Source organism: Sceloporus occidentalis, unplaced genomic scaffold (assembly GCF_023333645.1).
Source record: "Sceloporus occidentalis isolate IW3139 unplaced genomic scaffold, rSceOcc1.0.p SCAF_94, whole genome shotgun sequence".
NCBI classification, from domain to species: Eukaryota; Metazoa; Chordata; class Lepidosauria; order Squamata; family Phrynosomatidae; genus Sceloporus; species Sceloporus occidentalis.
The window spans coordinates 2,083,449-2,105,271 of record NW_028317074.1 but is presented as its reverse complement, the minus strand read 5'-3'; the positions used below and the strand labels follow the sequence as shown (position 1 = coordinate 2,105,271).

Below are 21,823 nucleotides of genomic sequence, written 5' to 3'. Positions count from 1 at the left end.
ACTAGGATAGGCGGTGTTGCAATTCGGCACAGGGAGTTGGAGGGTGACAACTCTAATGTTATGCGCCAAGATGGAGTGCACCTCTCTGCGATTGGCTTGGATATTTTTAATATGGGGTTGCACGACGGCATTGAAAGGGCTCTGGCTTTGGGGGGGGCGCAGCCCGGTGGCCAGGGCTGCGGTGGCGGAAGATTCCCCCCCTTTTTGGTCAGCATGGAAGTGGTGGCATCTGGAAGCTGTGCCCGAATGGGCTTGGGGAGGCGGGTCCAGCGGGTGGCTGATGGCACCCGCTGGGCCAGAACTCTTGGTATCTTGTGGTTTGTAACCGCCTGCTGGGCTTAGGCCTAGCAGCTGGCGGGTTGTTATTGGTTGGCAATGTTATGTGTTTATGGGAGAACTGTTAATAAAGCTGTGGCCAATGCCCTTACCCACACCAGTGAGTCATGTCTTTATTTATCATGTCTTTATTTATGGTGGGTGGGTGAAGGTGTTGGAGTCGGTCCGTAGGAGCAGCTGGGCTTATGCAGTCAAGGGGCCCCTGGAATATAAGGAAAGGGGGAATATGACTGCTGGCCCAGGTCAGGTCACTGGGAGGTCAGGTTAGCTTTAGTGGGGTGCAACATTGTTGCATGCTAGGGTGTAAACAGTGGCGACTCTAGAAACAATATATAGGGGGGGCACACAAGATACCACAGTCAAACTGGGGGGGCATTAATAATTTCCACCATTAAATCATAACACTGAAAAAACATATATATATATATATATATATATATATATATATATATATATATATATATATATATATATATATATATACACACCGGTGTGTATATATATATATATATATATTGCCAAAAGTAATGTGCTATGGAATGATACTTTTGTTATTAGACAATACAATACTTGATCATTCAACATGGGAAGCCTGAAGCCACAATTTAGTACGACTAATCCTTGAAATCCTTTAAACAACACAATACCTTAACTTTTGCACTAAATGATTTCAGGGCCTAATATTAGATCCTGCTGCTGATATATATATATATTAGCCCCTGCTGCCCATATATATTAATATTAGTCCCTGCTGCCGATATATATATAAATATTATATCCTGCTGCTGATAGGAGGTATAGATCAACACATTAACACACAAACCCAGCTTTGCATGTATAGATCAATTGAAATTGAAAGGTATATATCAAATAAACAGAATCAGACATACAAATCCTGTATTTGCAGGTGTACAATAATAATATATGAAATGTAGCATTGCAGGTATAGATCAAATAAATACATGGACACAGCATTGCAGGTATTAATCAACTGAACAAGACATATAAACCCTGTATTTGCAGGTATACATAATGTATGGAAACATAGCATAGCAGATATGGATCTACAGAATAACACAGAAACCCAGCTTTGCAGGTGTAGGTCAATTGGAATTCACATAAAAACACAGTATTAAAGGTATATTTTAAACCCCCTAAATTACATAGAAACATAGAAAGTGACGGCAGATAAGAACCAGTAGGCCCATCCAGTCTGCCCAACCTCTGAGTACTTTCCTTTTGTACCTGCCCTTATCCTATATCTAGCTTGGCCTTATGCCTATCCCATGCTTGCTTAAATGACTTTATTGTATTAACATCTACCACTTCTGCTGGGAGGCTATTCCATGCGTCCACTACCCTTTCCGTAAAGTAATATTTTCTGATGTTACCATTAAACCTTTGCCCCTCTAGTTTATGCTTGTGTCCTCTTGTTGTGGTAGTATTTCTCCTTTTAAATAAACTCTCTTCCTTTACCTTGTTGATTCCCTTTAAGTATTTAAATGTTTCTATCATATCCCCCCTGTCCCGTCTTTTTTCCAGGCTATATAGGTTAAGATCCTTTAACCTGTCCTGCTAAGGTTTATCTTGTAATCTATAAACCATTTTAGTAGCCCTTCTCTGCACTTTCTCCAACATTTCTATATCCTTCTGGAGATATGGTCTCCAGTACTGTACACAATACTCCAAGTGAGGTCTCACCAGTGATCTGTACAACGGCATGAGCTCTTCCCTCTTTTTACTGCTAATACCTCTCGCTATACAACCAAGCATTCTGCTAGCATTACCTGCTGCTCTACTGCATAGATCACAGGTTGCACACCCCAAAGTCAGCCCTGGCGTCCACACTGCCCACATAGAACCTGGCCAGCACCCAGATAACACACATAAGATTTGCGATCTTTGTCCCATACACACCCTGCCTGTGCCATCTTGGTCCCCAAGGCTCAAACATCCTGCTAGTGCCATCTTTGCCCTTCCACAATTATACATCTATGATACACACAAACACATTAACTCATGCTGTCCCTCATTTGGACAATTCATCCACATATTAACTCATGCTCTCCCTCATTCAGACAGTTCATCCACATATTAACTCATGCTCTCCCTCATTCAGACAGTTCATCCACATATTAACTCATGCTCTCCCTCATTCAGACAACTCATCCACATATTAACTCATGCTCTCCCTCATTCAGACAACTCATCCACATATTAACTCATGCTCTCCCTCATTCAGACAATTCATCCACACATTAACTCATGCTCTCCCTCATTCAGACAATTCATCCACATATTAACTCATGCTCTCCCTCATTCGGACAATTCATCCATTTTAAGAAACTACGCCCCTTGGAGCTTAAAATGAGGGGCTACATGTATTTCTAGGACAAAAGTTGACTGCACAAATAATGATGGAATATGTCGCTTTGGGCACTCCAGGTTTGTACTAGAAACACATACAGCCCCTCATTTGATGTGCCAAGGGGTGTAGTTCTTGCAAATGTGTACTTTTTGTACCATAATTTAACTTCCTACGTGAGCAGTAATGCCACGTCAAGGCTTCAACCCTAATTACTGATCATTCACACGCCTTTCATATCTCCATTCACTCGCAGAAGCACACACCATACTTTCCATACATTCACTCGCAGAAGCACACACCATACTTTCCATACATTCACTCACAGAAGCACACACCATTCTTTCCCCTTACAATCCCAAAGAAATGATGGTAAAGGGAGAAAAAAATCACTTTTACAGCAAAAATAAGTTTTGCAGTAAAAATGCAAGGCGCTCCAGGGATAAGATGGTTACTCACGTACCACACAGGCTAAATGGATGATTTTATTAATATTTGCAGTTCATCAGGATTTCAAAAATTGCCTCCCTCTACCGTTGGCTAAATTTAACCCCATGATCAAAGGGATCATGGGATTAAAAATTAGTATCGGCCATTTTTAAAAAGGGAATGTGACTTTTTATAGCTATATGATCGCTGTGGTAACATTGGCTACCACAGTGGATCATTTAGCTAGAATACTTAAACTTTTTTTATGTTTAAATACTTTTTTAAACTTTTTTTTTAAATTTTATTTTTTTAACTTAACATTTTTTATTCTTTTTACAAGCTATTATACCGTTGGAAAGATGAAGTAATTACCTTTCCAACGGTATATGTTGGGGGTCTATAGCTGCTGTAGCTGTATCTCAGGCATCTAAGCAGCATGCCCCCATACCTCTTTAACTGACAATTGTCAGTTGTTAATAAAGTTGCGTGGTGACGTCATTGCGCGAGACGTCACCGGGCGGATCGGGTGGCCCCGGTGATGCCCTTCAGTTTGAGGGGCGGATCGCCGGGGTAGGTGGTGATGGAGGTCCACAGACCTCCATCAAGGTAGGGTAGTGCTAGTGACGGCATGGTGCCGTCGTTAGCACTTGACTGGGACTGCTAGCGACGGCACCATGCCGTCGTTAGCAGTCAAGGGGTTAAAGTCCCAATGCGGGACTGTCCTGGGTGACTCCAAATTCGGCGGGGGGGCAACAGGGGGGGCACGGAATATCCTATACCCCCCCCTTGCCCCCCTGTAGCGACGCCACTGGGTGTAAAAGTGCAGGAGAAAGGCACTCCTACCTCTTTTCCTGCCTGGAGCCTAAGGTCAGGCATTGTCCCACCCTCCCTCCCTATTTTACTGTACTGTACTTTTCATTGTGCATGTGTGTTTTTCTTTGTGGTTCTTTTGTAGTCACAGCGCGGAAGATTCCCCCCCTTTTTGGTCAGCATGGAAGTGGTGGCATCTGGAAGCTGCGCCCGAATGGGCTTGGGGAGGCGGGTGGCTGATGGCACCCGCTGGGCCAGAACTCTTGGTATCTTGTGGTTTGTAACCTCCTGCTGGGCTTAGGCCTAGCAGCTGGCGGGTTGTTATTGGTTGGCAATGTTATGTGTTTATGGGAGAACTGTTAATAAAGCTGTGGCCAATGCCCTTACCCACACCAGTGAGTCATGCCTTTATTTATCATGTCTTTATTTATGGTGGGTGGGTGAAGGTGTTGGATTCGGTCCGTAGGAGCAGCTGGGCTTATGCAGTCATGAAAAAAACAATATCTAATGTGTGTGGGTTCAGTAAACGGGAAAGAAGAAAATTACAGCTAAACACGAGCAGCGCAGAAATGTTAAAACGGCCATTGTCACGAAGGGTACAAAAAGTAAAATCAGCCTTTGTCACGAAGGGGTTAAATGTCACCCTGCTGAACTAGATGACATAGAGGGCACATTTTCAGACACTCTTTTATGAAACATAACTAATGCACTATACACATGCATTTTGCGAACACATGGATAATACACCATTATCTGACAAAACTGACTGACAATAACAGAAAAGGGATTAGAGGATTTACACACATCTACTTAAATATGTTCCCTTTTTAAAATCTCCTGCCAGTTTAAAGTGAAGGGTAATATAAACAAAAAGCATGACTGGAGACCTAAAGACAAAAGAAAAACCAGTATCTTTTTTTTTTTTTTAAAAAAAAAAAGGTCTTTTCCCCATCACCACCAGGTGGCTCTACATCTTCATGTATAACTAAAGCATGCCATTTGATATTGTAAGCCCCTGTCAGGACTTGGGTAAGCAAGTCAGGTAGGAGCCCAGTTGGAGGGGATATCTGGGTCTCCGTCTGTATGGGATGGGAAGTTACAGACGGCTAAGAGAATCACACATGGCTGGATGTTTAGGAAACAGTCTAAATTAGAGTGTGCTGGCTTATCGTTTGATACAAACAGGACTGGTTTACACAGCAGAACAAGTAGGTAATACACGGGTTGAAAAGTCCCTTGTCTGGGTGATGTGTTGGGAACGTTGTGGCTGAATTGCACCTTTGATTCGGATAGGGGACAGATACCTCGGACTCGAATAGGGGACAGGCACCTCAACCGGGATCTGTAGCTGGACTGGCAGGGCACACGGCAGGGAGCCCTCGAGCAGAATAGACATGGTTTGTACGAATCAAGATAATGATAACCGCAAAAGAGCCAAAAAAGTCTTCATAAATCATCAATTTGTTGCTATATAATTATAATATATAATACTGGGGAAATCCAGTCCTGCTCCACAGGGCTGCATGTGCCTATTATCTGCCTGCCCAGACCCAGTACTCTACCACTACTACTACTGCTGTTGCTGCACTTTCTTTCTTTCTGCACTTTTCTTTCTAAAATTTCTATAAAATTGGGGAAATCCAGTCCTGCTCCACAGGGTTGCATGTGCCTATGATGTCCCAGTGTCTGCCTGCCCAGGCCCAATGCTCTACTACTGCTGCTGCCACTCTTTGACTGTCCTTTCTCTGGGGGAACCTTTTTTTTTTAAACTCTGAATCGATTTGGCTCGCCGTGCACATCTCTACTGCTTAGACTGCGATGCAAAGGCCCAGACTGGAGGGGCAGAGTAGGTATTTAATGGCAAGGCTAACGCAATACCTGGGAACACTCTGGGTTTGACCTGAGAACTCCGGGAGAAGTACCTTTTCTCTGATTCTCTGGGTCAACACCCGACTCCTCCGGATCATGCGAGCGGGGTCTTGACATGCCCCACTCCCCGCCCATTTTTCCTTTAAATAGGGGTGTTTCCTATGATGTCAGCGGGAACCCACACTGACATCAGCAGCAACGCCCCCAACGTCAGCGCAGGGGGCGTTGCTGCTGATACTTAAGTATGTTTCCTTTTTAAATGTTCCTGTCAGTGTAAATTAAGGGGTACAATGAACTATAAACTAAGAAGCTAAGAGCATGACTGGGGACCTAAAGACAATCCAAAATCTTGCCACTGATGCAAGATTTGTGAATATATATGGGAATGACAATCTATTAGCTGCCATAAACCAAACTGTTCTTTAACAGTACATATATAAGTGCCATTTTAACATGTAGACAATAATATGTTATGAGATGCAGCCACTTTGATTTAAAACCGGGGGCCCTAGCATTGTCATGCCACTGCTTTTCATAACCACTAATCATTTCTGATCAATTTTGTGTTCATTCCTTTTTGAACAAAGACATTTGTTTCTTGCCCTTTTGGTTCTGGAAAAAAATCATCCTCCCCTTTATCTCAACCTCCCTCCTTTCTCTTCATCTCTCCCCTTTGTCCCAATATCTCTTTTTTCTCATTATCTCTCTTTTCTCCCCTATCTTTTCCCTTTATCCCAATCTCTGCTCTTTCTCATACTTATTTCTCCCCTTTATCTTTGTCTTTACCTCTCCATTTTCTTACTATTTTTTCTGTACAATATATCTCTCCCCCGTATGAACCGATCTTGCACTACCTTTGATTTGGTCTGGTTAGAGGAAGATCTATGATCTCTCTAACCAGCTCTGATCCTCCAGTGGCGGAAGTCCAGTTTGATACTGGAGAGAGCTGGCAGTGTGGTAGACACCGGTGTCTGGCTACCTGCCCCCCACAGAGAGAAGGCTGGTGATATTTTGATCCCCCAGCCAGCGCCTGTGCCAGAGCTGCAGAACAGGTGCCCTCTGGGGTGTTGTATCCTTTGGGGTAGTACTCAGTATTATGGGAGGATTATTTTTGTAGAGAAACATTCACCCCATCTAATCTGCCTATTTTATCTGCTGTAAAGGCTTAAACGTTAACCAGCCCTTGGTCTTCTTTTTGATTCTGGAGCCATACGATTATCCCATGCATGTTTGCCATGATGACAGTCATGGGGAAATGCGTCATGCTTAATAGTTTATACTTTACACAATACACTTGGGATCAATATTACATTGATCATAACAGGGCTAGGGAATCTGTTGGCGCTATATAAATAAATGTAATGTAATGTTTGTTTTTCAACCTCTGTGGTTAAGTTAGTTATAGCATATTTTAGGGCCGCATGAGCAATCCAACATTAGTTTTCTAATTTTGGGGAATCTTGTGCTGTCCCCACAGCGGTAGTGGTGCCGAAAACGTCATCCTAGTAGCTTGACTTATGCTTTTATTTAATGTAAGAAGGTTTTACTTCAACCATCATTGCAATGGTTAACTCATGCCTTTTTATTTTGCTGTATGTAATCTCTTGAATTCGGTTTTTTGCTGGGGAGGTTGACATTTTTCCAATATATAAATAGCCATTTATGGCAGTTGATATAAAGCTTGACCAGCATGTCAGCATGCAGGATAAAAGATAGGTCATCCTCTTTCATATGCATGGCCATCCCACATGCCCAAGACCCTGCCCATTAAATCAATACATATTTTAAAATGGGTCACACGTTAATCTGGAAGATTACACTTATAACTGTTTCTGTGTGGAATGCATGCAAGTCTCTATAGCATAGTTGTACAAGAGTCAAAAGTTATCTTTGAAGGCTTAGGGCTGTAAATGAGAGGCATACAAGCCATAGGCCAGCGCTGTGCAGCAGAGATAGTGTAAACTTGGCTAGTAGACAGGAACATCAATTCCTTAATTTACAACTGTGTAATCTAAATCTAAATTAAACTTTTTTTTCCGTTACTGTGGCACCGCATGATTCTCTGGAGTCCCAATGAGACTGGCCAGACAGGATCTATAAAAGACAGAGGTCCCCATTTATAAGTGTAGTTAAAACGGTAAGGTGTGTTTTTGCTCAATGTGGTTTGCAGGTTAATAAATTCGGCCAATAACCTAAACAACCACATGCGACATACATGCATTGCACTAAACATTAGCAGGCCCAATCATATTATTACTTACTCTGCCTTTTTACTCTTATGATAGGAACGTCTCCAGGGGCTGCGCCAGGATTTCCTGTTTGCCAGCACTGTATCTGGTAAGAAGGCAGCCAATGACCCTTCCAGAAGGTCTGGGTTCCCACACAAAGCATGCTCTGTGGAACAGTAGTAGGAGCACTCACCGTAGAAGCAAACGTTGTTAGCTGGAAAAAAACATAGTATGGGGGGGTTAGTGATAAGACAGTGGGCGCCTAATCAGGTTACAAGATGTACCTGTAACATAACTTACCTAAGTATATGAAAGCACCGATTTAAAGCATTGTAACTACATTGTACACTATTATAACACCAGAGGTGATAAGGGGATAATAAAGTAAGCAAAAAAAGATTTAAAAGGGCAAATGTAAACAGGACAAGGGAACAAGCAGTAAAAAATTGTAAGCGCATTGAATTTGAGGATTGCATTTTCACAGTTAGGGATGTGAGAATGAATCCGAGTCTCATCTGACTTTAAATCTCTGGATATTTCCACACAATGAATGAACAAAGAGGAACAATTCTATCAGAACATAAAACACAAAAAATGTCGCCTCCCTGCACTATTCCTGGAGATTTCGCCAATCTGCATTTCAATGAAATACTCAGAGACCTCTCTTTCTACAGTCTCCATGGAAACAAACATTCTGTGGCTGCAGAATAATATTTGAAATGAGAAAAAAGAAGGATGGCAGAAGACATAGAAAGTCGTTTGGGTTATCCAACAAACCAATGAATTTCTCTCTTTTCCTGTGCTAACTGACCCATATCAATGTAGTGTAGCATAATCCAAACTAATTGGAAAAGGGCTTGCAACAGAGATCTTTAATATACTTGGGTGCCAGCCAACAGTTCGTGTTCGTCTTCGTGGGGAACAAAATCTTCGTATTCCACGAATATTCGCCCAATCCTGTGTTCGGTCCGGGTGAATATTCGTGTGCATTCTTCGTGTTCGTTTTTGTTTCTTTGTTTTTTGCCGTTTTTGTAGGGGTTAATAGGGGTATCGCGGTACGCACTGCGCAGCAGCTTTGCTGCCAGGAATTTAAAGGTCCGTACGAGCAACTCTATTGGTCGCCGGCAGGGCAGACATCAACCAATGAATGGTTAATGGCAGAAAGCTCCCTGCTGGCGACCATAGAGTTGCTCTTATGGACCTTAACTCCTCACTGCAAACCTACGGATTTCCGTTCCCGTTATCTACGCAGCATCGCAGGGGTTAATGGGAGCGGAAATCCGTAGGTTCGTCGTCAGGAGTCAAATGTCCGTAGGAGCGACTCTATTGGTGGGAGGCAGACGAGCCCCCTGCTGGCGACCAATAGAGTAGCTCGTACAGACTTTTAAAATCCTGCTGCTGAAACCAATAGAGTCGCTCATACAGACCTTTAACTCTTGGAGCAGGGAGACCATGGTCTCACCAGGCCAAGTTCCGCCATCAGATGTTAAAGGTCCTTAACTCCTGACAGTGAACCTACGGATTTCTGCTCCCGTTATCAACGCAGAATTGCAGGGATTAATGTGAGCGGAAATGCGTAGGTCCGCCTTCAGGAGTTAAATGTCCATAAGAGAGACTATTGGTCACCAGCAGGGGCCTCCTCTAACATCAACCAATTGGTTAATGCCAGAGGAGGCTCCTGCAGGCGACCAATAGAGTCGCTCGCACGGCTCCTGACAACGAACCTACGAATTTCTGCTCCCGTTAACCCCTGTGATGCTGCATAGATAAGGTAGGCTAGATGGGGAAGGGACCAGAGAGATTTGTAAACGGAGACGAACACGAATATTCTTTATGTTGTGTGTCTTCGTATATGTTTTGCTGTCGCCATGTTCCTTTCTTCGGTATTCGGGCTGAACAACGAAAATGCACCCTTCGTGTTCAGTTTTATGTTCGCCCGAATACGAATGCACAAGTCTAGTCTTTAATTTTATGTGTGGGGTATTTTTTATTAGAACATTAATAATGATAAAACCCAAGAAACACTAAAACCAATCAAACACAAAACATAACCCAAATCATAAACAAACAGCAAAATGAAAACATGCAAAGCCAATCATAAACCGGGCTGTCAACCAAATCAAACGCATATTACACAAAACCTAAAGCAAAACCTATACAGTGGCAAGGAAAAGTTAGTTAACCCATTGACATTATGAGCATTTATATATACATTTGTCTTAAAATATGACATGATCTTCATCTAAGTTACAATAATGAACAAACACAACATGTTTTAACTGATAACACATAAATCATTGTTCATGTCCATATTTAATACATCGTTCAACAGTGTGGGTTGGAAAACATTTGTGAACCCCTAGAATACTTACTTTAACAAAAGGTAAACGGAGTCAAGAGTTAGCAAACCTGGAGTCCAATGAATGAATAAAACAGGATTTCAGTTGTATTTTAGAGCTACTTTGTGTTAAAAAAAAAACACTGTAAGGACTTACCTGCCTCTCCGGTCCCGCTCCATGGCTGCTCCCACGACGCTTCCTCCTCAGGCGGCTTCCCGGGCAGCGAGTACCACCGCTACCCGGTCGGCGTCTTCACCGCATGGCCGACCACGCGGCAAACAGGTACCACCGTGTGGCAAACAGTAATACGTAATATTGCACGTTACATTTGTAACATGCCTTTATAACCTTGGGTGACCTTTTCATGCAGGACACGCCTCCTCCTCTCCCTATTTAAACCCGGACTTCCTCTTCTGGATCACCCTTGGTTGGTGTATTTTGCTATTTGCTTGCGCATTAGATTATGACTGACTGCTCCGGTTTGACTTGAGTTGGCTTGTTGACCTCGTTCCTGTCTCCTGATTCGGCTCCTGATTCCTGCTCGTCTGGTATTGATTCGGCTTGTTGACCTCGTCTCTGGATTCTGATTTGGCTTATCCTGATTACCTGTCTGACCCGGTTGGTTCTCTGACTTTCTGGTTCCTGTTTGGCCTGGCCCACGTCTACCTGTGAAGCCCGTATTGAAAATCTGGATCATCGCATGGACCAGTTTGCTCAGGCTTTGCAAACACTCCTGGCGAGGACTGATCCAACACGTGGTCCTCATCCTGTGCCCGCTGCTGCACCTGTTGCTGTTTCACCGCCTGCTGACCCAGGTCTTCATACCCTCCATTTACCTCCTCCTCCCAGATATGGAGGAGATCCTGATACCTGTCATGGATTCCTCAATCAGTGCTCCATTCACTTCGAGATGTCTCCCTACTTGTTTCCTTCCGACAGAGCCCGTGTGGGGTATGTCATCTCCCTACTCACTGACAGGGCTCTGGCCTGGGCAACTCCTCTTTGGGAACGCAATTCACCAGTGGTCAACAATTATAATGACTTTGTAACCACTTTCCGTCAAGTGTTTGACAGACCAGGTCGCGGCCATATTGCCTTGTCACGTCTCTTCTCTCTGCGTCAGGGCACACGCAGTTTATCAGACTATGCCATTGAATTCCGGAGCCTGGCTGCAGAAGTGGCATGCAACAACGACACCTTGGTTGCTGCCTTCACTAATGGCCTATCTGAGCGCCTGAAAGATGAGGTAGCAGCCCGAGACCTGCCCACGGACTTGGAAGAACTCATCGCCTACATTGGCCACATTGATCTGCGCCTCCGGGAACGCCAGGTACAGCGAGATCGCCAAAGGAGGGCTCCAGTACATTTTGCACCACGTCCGGCTGCTTCTGACTCTGCTTCTCTTCCGCCTGAAGAGCCCATGCAGATCGGCTCCACACATCTCTCCGAGGAGGAGAGATCCCTCCGGCGCCAACAGGACCTCTGTATGTACTGTGGCAAACAAGGTCATTACGTGCGCTCCTGCCCCGTGAAGCCGGGAAACTACAGGGCCTAAGGAGGATTGGGGAGTCTCCTCTAGGCCTTCCTGCTGTTTTTCCCCACGACCGGGCATCGCATATGTTTGTGCCTGCTGCTCTCACAGTCCAGGAGAGAACCATTCTAGCCCCAGCCCTTATTGACTCTGGGGCCGCCGGAAACTTTATTGACCGCGACTTCTGCAGGCTCCACAACATTCCCTTGCAGGAGAAAGCCTCTCCGGTTTTTGTGGAGGCAATCAATGGGCGGCCTCTCCTACCTGCAGCGGTGACCCATGACACTACACCGCTTCGTCTCCAAATAGGGGTTCTCCATAAAGAGACTGTGGTTCTACATGTAATATCTTCTCCGGCTGCTCCCATAGTGTTGGGCTACCCTTGGCTGCAGCTACACAACCCAGACATCAATTGGTCCACCCGTGAGATCACCTGCTGGCGGTGTATCACTTGCGTTTCACCTCAACCCTGTGTATTGAAGGCTGCCTCCTTAGGTACTACCATCTTACCTCCACAATATCAGACCTTTGCTGATGTGTTCGACAAAAGGGAAGCTAACTCCTTGCCTCCACACCGTCCTTACGATTGTCCCATCGACCTGCTTCCTGGTACAGTACCCCCACGGGGAAGGGTGTATCCGTTATCCCCGGCTGAAACCGGAGCTATGGAGACCTATATCCGTGAAAATCTCCTAAAAGTCTTTATCCGCCGATCCACGTCTCCCGTCGGCGCGGGATTTTTCTTTGTTTCCAAGAAGGATGGAGGTCTACGTCCGTGCATCGACTATCGAGGTCTTAATCGAATCACCATAAAAAACACTTACCCTCTGCCGCTCATCTCTGAGTTGTTCGACCATCTCAAAGGCTCGAAAGTTTTCACGAAATTAGATCTACGGGGTACATACAACCTCATTCGTATCCGTCAGAATGACGAGTGGAAGACAGCTTTTAACACCCACTCTGGTCATTACGAATATACAGTAATGCCATTTGGGCTCTGTAACGCCCCGGCGTTTTTTCAGGACTTTGTAAATGACTGTTTTCGAGATTATCTACACCAATTCGCTGTCATCTACCTTGATGACATTCTAATCCATTCACCTGATCTGCTTTCACATCGAACTCACGTCAAGAAGGTCCTGACACGTCTTCATGAAAACCAGTTGTACGCAAAACTAGAGAAATATGAATTTAAAGTCAACCGTGTATCCTTCCTAGGTTATGTCATTAGCGGTACAGGGTTCGAGATGGATGATGACAAGCTCCAGTCCATTCTGCAATGGCCTCAACCACAGGGACTTAAAGCCCTACAGAGATTTCTCGGCTTTGCCAATTATTATCGCCGATTCATCCAGGACTTTTCCAAAGTGGTAGCTCCTTTGACCGATCTCGCCAAGAAGGGAGCTGACTGCCATAACTGGCCTACCGCTGCAGTCCAAGCCTTCCAAAAACTAAAGACCTTGTTTGTGTCCGCTCCGATCCTCGTACATCCTGATGTATCTCAAACCTTCGTAATCGAAGTAGATGCTTCGGAAATTGGGACCGGAGCAGTATTGTCCCAACGCAAAATGTACGAAGGGCCTCTACACCCCTGTGGCTTCTTCTCTAAACGATTTTCTCCTGCGGAGAGGAACTATGACATAGGCAATCGTGAACTACTGTCAGTGATTCTCGCCCTTTCTGAGTGGCATCACCTTCTGGAGGGCTCCTGTATTCCTGTAACCATCCTCACGGATCACAAGAACCTCCAGTATATTGGTGATGCCAAGCGACTAACACCTCGACAAGCACGATGGTCCCTTTTCTTATCCCGCTTCAATTACATAATCTCCTATCGTCCAGGGTCCAAGAATACCAAGGCCGACGCTTTATCACGTATGTTCTGTACTGCCTCAGAGGAGAAACCTGACCCGGAACCCATCGTACCTACTAACCGTATCATCTCTGCTGTCACTCTTGACGTTTCCTCTTCCCTTCTGCAACAAATTCAAGCCAGTCAACCCTCTGCTCCAGCCCAGACCCCTTCTGACAAGTTGTTCGTGCCCCCTGTATACCGTGAGAAGATACTCCAGTTGCACCACACCACAAAGTTTGCGGGCCACCTTGGTCTCTGGCGCACTTGTCAGGCTCTAGGCCGATGTTTTTGGTGGCCCTCCTGGAGACAGGACGTTGCAGACTTCCTTAAATCTTGCCACACTTGTGCTACGACCAAGACCCCCAGGACTCCCCCTTCCGGTCTGCTATTTCCCCTTCTTGTACCCAGTCGTCCCTGGACCCACATTGCCATGGACATAGTCATCGCTACACCACTATACTTACTGTTGTTGACCGGTTCTCCAGGATGGTTCATTTCGTGCCTCTCGTCAAATTACTGACAGCTAAGGAGCTTGCAGTCATCTTCGTCAGAGACGTTGTACGACTCCACAGCCTTCCCCAGGTGATTATTTCCGATCGTGGAGTCCAGTTTGTTTCCTGTTTCTGGAGAGCCTTCTGCAAAGCTGTGGGTATCACCCTTTCCTTTTCCACAGCTTATCACCCCCAAACCAATGGAGCGGCTGAACGATCCAACCAACGCCTTGCAGGCTTTCATTAATGACAACCAGAACGATTGGGCTGACCTTCTTCCACAATGCTGTACAAGGCTCTACCCAGCATACACCTTTTTACTGTGTCTATGGTTTCCACCCGACTGTTCTTCCTGCGGGATCCCCTGATTCGAGAGTTCCTGCGTTGGATGACCATCTTAAGCAGCTAACTTCAGTGTGGTCCTCTGTCCGTTCTGCGTCCATTGCTGCCTCTCAGGATCAAAAGAAGTACTATGATCGCAGACGGTTACCAGCCCCCACTTACATGCCCGGGGACAAAGTCTGGCTATCAACCCAACATATACGCCTACGTACTCCCTCCAAAAAACTGGCTCCTTGCTTTATTGGACCTTATTCCATCCGCCGTCGTATCAACCCTGTTACCTATGAACTGGACTTGCCTCGCAACCTCCGTATTCCTTGTACATTTCACGTTTCACTCCTGAAGCCGGTGGTATTTAACCGTTTTTCCCGGACGCTGGCCAGTCCTGGTCCTGTTTCGGTCTCCTCCATGGATGATTATGAGATCCGTTCCATCCTGGATTCTCGCTTCTTCCGGGGTACCCTCCAATACCTTGTACACTGGAAGGGATACGGACCGGAGGAAGGAGCCTGGGTGCCCGCCTCTGAAGTCCACGCTCCTCGTCTGGTTCGTCACTTTCATGTCAGGTACCCCCAGAAACCCGGTGGGGCTCCTGGTCGCCCTTCGGTCGCCCTTCTCGAGGGGGGGGTACTGTAAGGACTTACCTGCCTCTCCGGTCCCGCTCCATGGCTGCTCCCGCGAAGCTTCCTCCTCAGGCGGCTTCCCGGGCAGCGAGTACCACCGCTACCCGGTCGGCGTCTTCACCGCATGGCCGACCACGCAGCAAACAGGTACCACAGCCACCGTGTGGTCAAAACGTAATATCGCACGTTACATTTGTAACATGCCTTTATAACCTCGGGTGACCTCTTCATGCAGGACACGCCTCCTCCTCTATTTAAACCCAGACTTCCTCTTCTGGATCACCATTGGTTGGTGTATTTTGCTATTTGCTTGCGCATTAGATTGTTAATGACTGCTCCGGTTTGACTTTGCTTGTTGACCTCGTTCCTGTTTCCTGATTCGGCTCCTGATTCCTGCTCGTCTGGTATTGATTCGGCTTGTTGACCCCGTCTCTGGATTCTGATTTGGCTTATCCTGATTACCTGTCTGACCCGGTTGGCTCTCTGACTTCCTGGTTCCTGTTTGGCCTGGCCCACTCCGCCATCTGGGGTCCTACCTCACCATACCATTACAAACACAGAAGCATTTTGACTTTGCTATTCTCAAGAAGCAAACTCAAGGTCAAGAGACCTACTGTACAATCAAGAATTGTTGATTTGCATAAAACTGGAGAGGGTTACAAAGTAATTTACATGTTCATCAGTCCACAGTTAGACAAATTTTTTATAAATGGAGGCGATTTAGCACAATGGCTACTCTCCTTAGAATTGGACACACAGCCAAAAGGACTCCAAGGGCACAATGCAGAATGCTCAATGAGGCAAATAAGAACAACAGCTAAAGGCTTGAAGGAATCATTGAAACTAATTAACATCTTTGTTCATTAGTCTACCATATGAAAAACATTGAACAGGCATGATCTCCATGCCAGGACTCTACCGAGGAAGCTGCTGCTCTCCAACTTAACATCACTGTTCGCCTAAAGTTTGCCAAAGAGAACCTTCACACTCCACAACACTACTAGGAAAATGTTTTGTGGACTGGTGAAACTAAGGTTGAATTGTTTAGGAAGAACAGGAAGCATTACATATGGGATAAAAAGGGCACCTCATACCAACAACCAACATGAAAACATCATCCCAACAAGAACAATATTGGAGGCATGATGTCTATGGCAGGACTCTACCGAGAAAGCTGCTGCTCTCCAACTTAACATCACTGTTCGCCAAAGAGAACCTTGACACTCCACAACGCTACTGGGAAAATGTTTTGTGGACTGATGAAACTAAGACCAATGTTGGAGGGGGGTATCATGATTTAGGGCTGCTTTGTTGCATCAGTACTGGACAGCATGTCATCATTGAGGTATCATACAGGATGGCTGTCTGCCAGCTGAAGCTCAGTAGAAGTTGGTTGATGCAGCAGGACAATGACCCTCGACATCCAAGTAAATGTACTACAGAATTCTTTCAAAAAAGAAAGTCCACCTTTTGGCATGGCCCAGTCAGAGCCCAGACCTTAACTCTGTAGAGATGCTGTGAAATGACCTTAAGAGAGCTGTTCACACCAGACATCCTAGGAATATGGCTGAGCTTAAGCAGTTATGTAAAGCTTCCCAAACAATCAAAAACAATCAGCAACTAAACAGGAGGTGAGAGATAATATAATGACAAAAATTATGCAAAAAATTAAAAAAGCTAGTTTTTTCGTTGTATACATTAGGTAAGGGTTTCATGCATTCACACTGTTTATTTGAAGCTTCAGACAATTAAACACAGATTTTGGGAGAAATGGCAGATCATCTCTAAGGAATATATATCTTAGAGAGACTACAATAAATAAGCCACAGAGTCCTTTGCTCTGTTCTAGCAGATCACTATTGGTGAGTTTAGACAAATATTTAGGGGGAGAAAAAGAAATCCGAGGAAGAGGGTAGAAACTCTGTGCCAATTGTATGGAAAAAAGGTATGAAATGACATATAGTGTCAACATTATATGTGAGGCAGAGGTTGCTAGGGAAGAAATGCTGTTGGAGAGAAAAGGAAAATATATCTGGGGGCATCCTGTCATGTTTGCCATCACCCAAAATGTCTAAACAAAATATAAATATTAATGATGGATGCAAAAATAGCCATGAGCTTTAAAAATATTACCAACATGCTAGATTGTTATATTTACATTGTATTCATAAAAATTGTGTCCTCATCTATTATCTTTGCTAATATGTGAAATGTCTGTCATACCTGGTGAGATATAGAAAGTCTTAGTCAACTTTTTGTCTGTTGTGATGTCTCTGATCTCTTTAGTGATATTCACCAGACGCCCAACCACCGGTGGGATTCTGCGGAAACCCAGGATCCTTTGTTGGAAAAGATAAAGGACAGAGCTTCAAAGACTTGTTTTTGTACCTTTGTAAACTTGCCTATTAGGAGATGTACAGGTGAAACCATTAACTGTGTGTGCTTACCCATATAGACAAAACTAGCTATCGCTGCATTGAAGCTTTTATAAGTGTACTCTCTGTGTATGCCTGTGTATGTCTCTTTGTAATTATGTACCTGTCCAAGTGAAAAGCTGCTATCTCTGCGTTGTGTCTCTCAAAATCTGAGAAGTAAAAAAAATCTGGGGGAGTCTCTTGGTCCCGAGTCTGTCTGAGAAGAACAAGAAAACAGAAAAGTAATACATGCTTATATATACTGTAACATATATATGTACAAAGGACACATATGAAAGCCCACACTGAAGCCAATGTGTGCATATTTATTGTGCACATGCAAACATTGAAATGGTTTACTGAATGCTCTAATGAAATACAAAAATTATAAATGTTGCATCAAAACTAAGGAATAGATTTGAATATATTTAATTGTAATTGTAAGAATATGTGAATATTATCTGAGACCTAATGAATTATTTTCATTCTAAATGTCATTGCAAATATTCTACTACAATAATTGATTTTTAGTCTGAACGGCATCATGGCAGAGGTTTTTTTTGCATGAATAAAAAACAAAAAAACCCCAATCATTGTGTATTTGACAATATGGTATGTATTACCGTATTACTATTCTGTTTTATTCATCTGGCATCAATAGGTTCAGCAGTGCTTTACAATAAGAGGTATACATAAAAATATTTTATCAAAACCGCCATAGAAGGTAAAGACCATTCTCTAGCACTTACAACCTGAAAGACTATAGTGTTTCACTTTGACAGAAAGTGAGTCAGTCATAAAATATGCTCCGATTGTTCCTATACTTACTTCATGGGCTTGAATAAGGCCTGACCAAAGTTTGGAAAGGACATCACAAGCTTGAGCTGCGTCCCACCAGGTTTTTGAACTAAGTAGAAATAGATAAGTAGCATATTAGACAATGAGCACTCATATGCTCACCCTTTACACTATCTGATACAAAAAGGTCTCTGGATATTGGGAAAATGCAGCCCCAGGGACAGTATAGTGTTTGCTATCCTTTACTCTGTGTATTTTGGATGGGCTGGAGTATCCGAGAGAGCAGGGTTGACCGGTTCTCTATCCCACTAACAGGGTGACTGTGTTGTCAGATATTTTGTGCCAGACATATGTATATTAGATTTTAGCGTATTATACATCAAACAAAACCAAAATGGGGTCAGAGTCATCTTGTTTTCTTTATAATCAAATAAAAAGGGGTATATTAGAACAAACAAGTCTTGGTGAAACTAGAAGTTTCATTAAGTATGTCCTAACCAAATGTATGACCCAGCTGCTCTAATTATGGAAGAGTTTAATGAGTACCAACAGTTCATTTCAGGGAAAGGTCAGAGATAGTGGAATGTAGGTTTCGGAGACTAATATGATATAGTATACCTAGATATTTTAATCAATGGTAGTGAATTGGTTTGATTTCTAATTCCTTTTTAGCAGAGACCAGTTGGACAACAGTGACAAGAGGCGGTAAATATAACTGTATTTTTATGTTTTTTTTTTAGCATATTTTGTCTTCTTCAACATTGAGAATAATTTTACTCCTTTTAGGGCAAAATAGTATATTCCATTATTGCATAGACAGGCTTTTGAGAACTGCATCTTCCCACACGAAAATATGGCAATAATGGATAAGGTTTTATATCTATAATCTGTAGTATATTGGAGTTTGATATTACCATATTTTCATCTATAAAAATCTTACTAAGAAGAAGTTACATAATTGCAAATACAGTTGTCTTTTAAATTGTTGTTCTTAGTGACATCGCAACAGACTTGTACAGTCTGATATAGTGTTTTTTTTGGTTACCACCCTAATTGTTGCATTCTGCTTTTTTGTTTGCTGTGAAAAAAGTTAACTGGTTTAGTGCAATGGAGGAAATATTGGATACTTTTAACACATTCTGATACCATTCTGAGGAATATGTTTATGATACTTATTGCATTGTCTTATCTGTTATCGCCATAAGCCAGTAATTCATACTTGATAACCTATCAATAATACACAAAATAATGCCATGGAATATTTTTATATGTTTTGAAGATAATTTTTCTTTATATTTATACTAAAATTTATACTAAAATGTTATAGATTTTTTCCACAATAAATCATATCTTGAGTAACTTTATTTGTATAATATCTCAATTTAAATTATAAATTTTGGTGTGATGCTAGAACCGAGGATCAGAGAAAATATATAGCGTATATCTTTATATTAATATTGTAGGTGTGGTCTTACCATAATGAATAGTGCCGTAATTTTGCATATTTCATAAAATATTGTATTTTACATATTTTGATCATAATTATACCTAAATTGTACTAAGGAATTCAGTCCCTATTTTCAAGAGACTCGAACTCAGGTGACCTGTGAAGGACTATAAAGAGCAGGCTAAGCCTAGAACCTGATATATTCATTTGTGAGCAGAACAGGGGGAATGCTGCCAGACTGCCTTTTACATATCTGTATTTATTTAAGTTGGTAAGCAGACACACTGCCTAAGGGTAGTAAGCAAAACTACAGTGTTTAGTAATTGCTCAGAAGAGCAAGGATTTGTTGATTTTGTTAATGTAACTCTTCTAAGAAGAGTACAAAATAAAACAGGCACCTGCGTATTAATCCACACTTGGCTCTGAGTCCTTCATACTAGAGCCCTGCGCGGGACTGCTTTTTTAATCCCGTTCCCGCCAGGTACAATCCTGCATTGCTCCCGCAATGTGGGTGTTCCACCCCTGCCCGCTCCCGCAACATGTGTGCCCAATCCCGTCCGCTCCCACCACAAATGTGGCCAATCACGCCCGCCTCCTTACCTGAACTGCAGATTTCCCACACAGGCCCGTAAGGCTGCCCTCGAGTTGCTCCCTCACAGCGTCTCTTGCTCCGCCCAGGAACACAGCGGAGTCACGGGAAGTGACGTCACATCACGTGACTCCGCTTTGTTCCTGGGCGGAGCAAGAGAGGAGACACTGTAAGGGAGCAGTGCGAAGGCAGCCTTGCGGGACTGCGTGGGATTAACGGGACCTGTAGGTACAGTGCCTGACCGCCAGCTCCTGCCCGCAACACCAGCAAGACTGCCCGCATCACATAACAAATTTGACTTATTGAAACAAAAGGCAATGAGGACCTTGCTCAAACAAGCTTACAATATAATAATTTTAATGAAATCCAGATTTCAAAATGTAATATAACATGGGATATTGTTAAATTGCTTCTAGGTAGACTCTCACAGACGAAAAGATGTTATGTATAAAATATACTGGTGCAAAGTTTTAAAAAGTGGTTTTATTAACATAACAGCCATTGGGGAATGGTCTGGTGATTGAAGAGCTTTATATACCAGGAAGAAAAAAATGAAAATGGATCTGCACGTATGTATTGTTATAATTTGTCCCAAAAATAGGGCTTCAGTAGTACAAGTAAGGCAGCCAGGGTGAAATTAAGCAAAAAGGGGTTAGGCATACAATTTAGGGGCATGTCTCAACAGAAGCGGTAGATATTACATACAAATTAGAGAATACAATACATACGTTCTAAAAAAATCTTATTGTACATAGTAAATCTGTGTCAACAATTTACACAAGTTTTACCCTCCATCCTCCGATTGGGGACCCAGAGGTCAAAGCAGGCCATAAACAGCTTCTAAGGAAAGTTCACCTACTCAAGGTTACTTAGTATGTGCATCTGCTTATAACTTTACTATAAACATTCTACATTCAGATGTAAAGACTTTATTACCTGAGTTAAGAATACGTTGAGTAGACATTTCCTTAAGCAGAATAGGTATAAGTGGATCTTGGGTTGGGTATAACTCATAACGATTAATCCCGATGTGGAATTTTAGCCACGTAGGATAGGTGTCAGCTGGTGATTCACCTGTGGGAAGGATGAATTCCACATTAGCACTGATCCTGTAGGGAAAGAGAATAGAATGTGTGACTGAGGAATTGTATTATTTTAACATTGATAATTTTCCTCTCTTGTATACAGTATGAATAAATTGTGTCTCCTTTATTGGCCCCCATTTTCAAAGCCTTTTTTCTATCCTGTATTTTTTTGTGTCAAGATTGTCTTTAAATATTTATCTAAGTATATTTATTTATAACCAGTTTGCTTTCTGCTATTATCATATTATTAAGAATATAGCAGTATAGTACAA

At 43.2% G+C, this 21,823-nt stretch overlaps 1 protein-coding gene across 1 annotated transcript in view; it reads right to left on the bottom strand.

Moving 5' to 3' along the window:
- The window catches only part of LOC149284382 (extracellular serine/threonine protein kinase FAM20C-like), a 53,272-nt gene that overhangs the window by 18,258 nt on the left and 13,191 nt on the right, over positions 1 to 21,823 (bottom strand). Inside the window, exons 2-6 of the mRNA XM_089496799.1 lie at positions 21,403 to 21,575; positions 18,461 to 18,539; positions 17,757 to 17,849; positions 17,442 to 17,557; positions 8,071 to 8,251 (exon numbers count right to left, since the gene is read on the bottom strand). Coding sequence (XP_089352925.1) covers positions 8,071 to 8,251; positions 17,442 to 17,557; positions 17,757 to 17,849; positions 18,461 to 18,539; positions 21,403 to 21,575 — 642 coding nt within the window. The remainder of the gene's footprint in view (positions 1 to 8,070; positions 8,252 to 17,441; positions 17,558 to 17,756; positions 17,850 to 18,460; positions 18,540 to 21,402; positions 21,576 to 21,823) is intronic.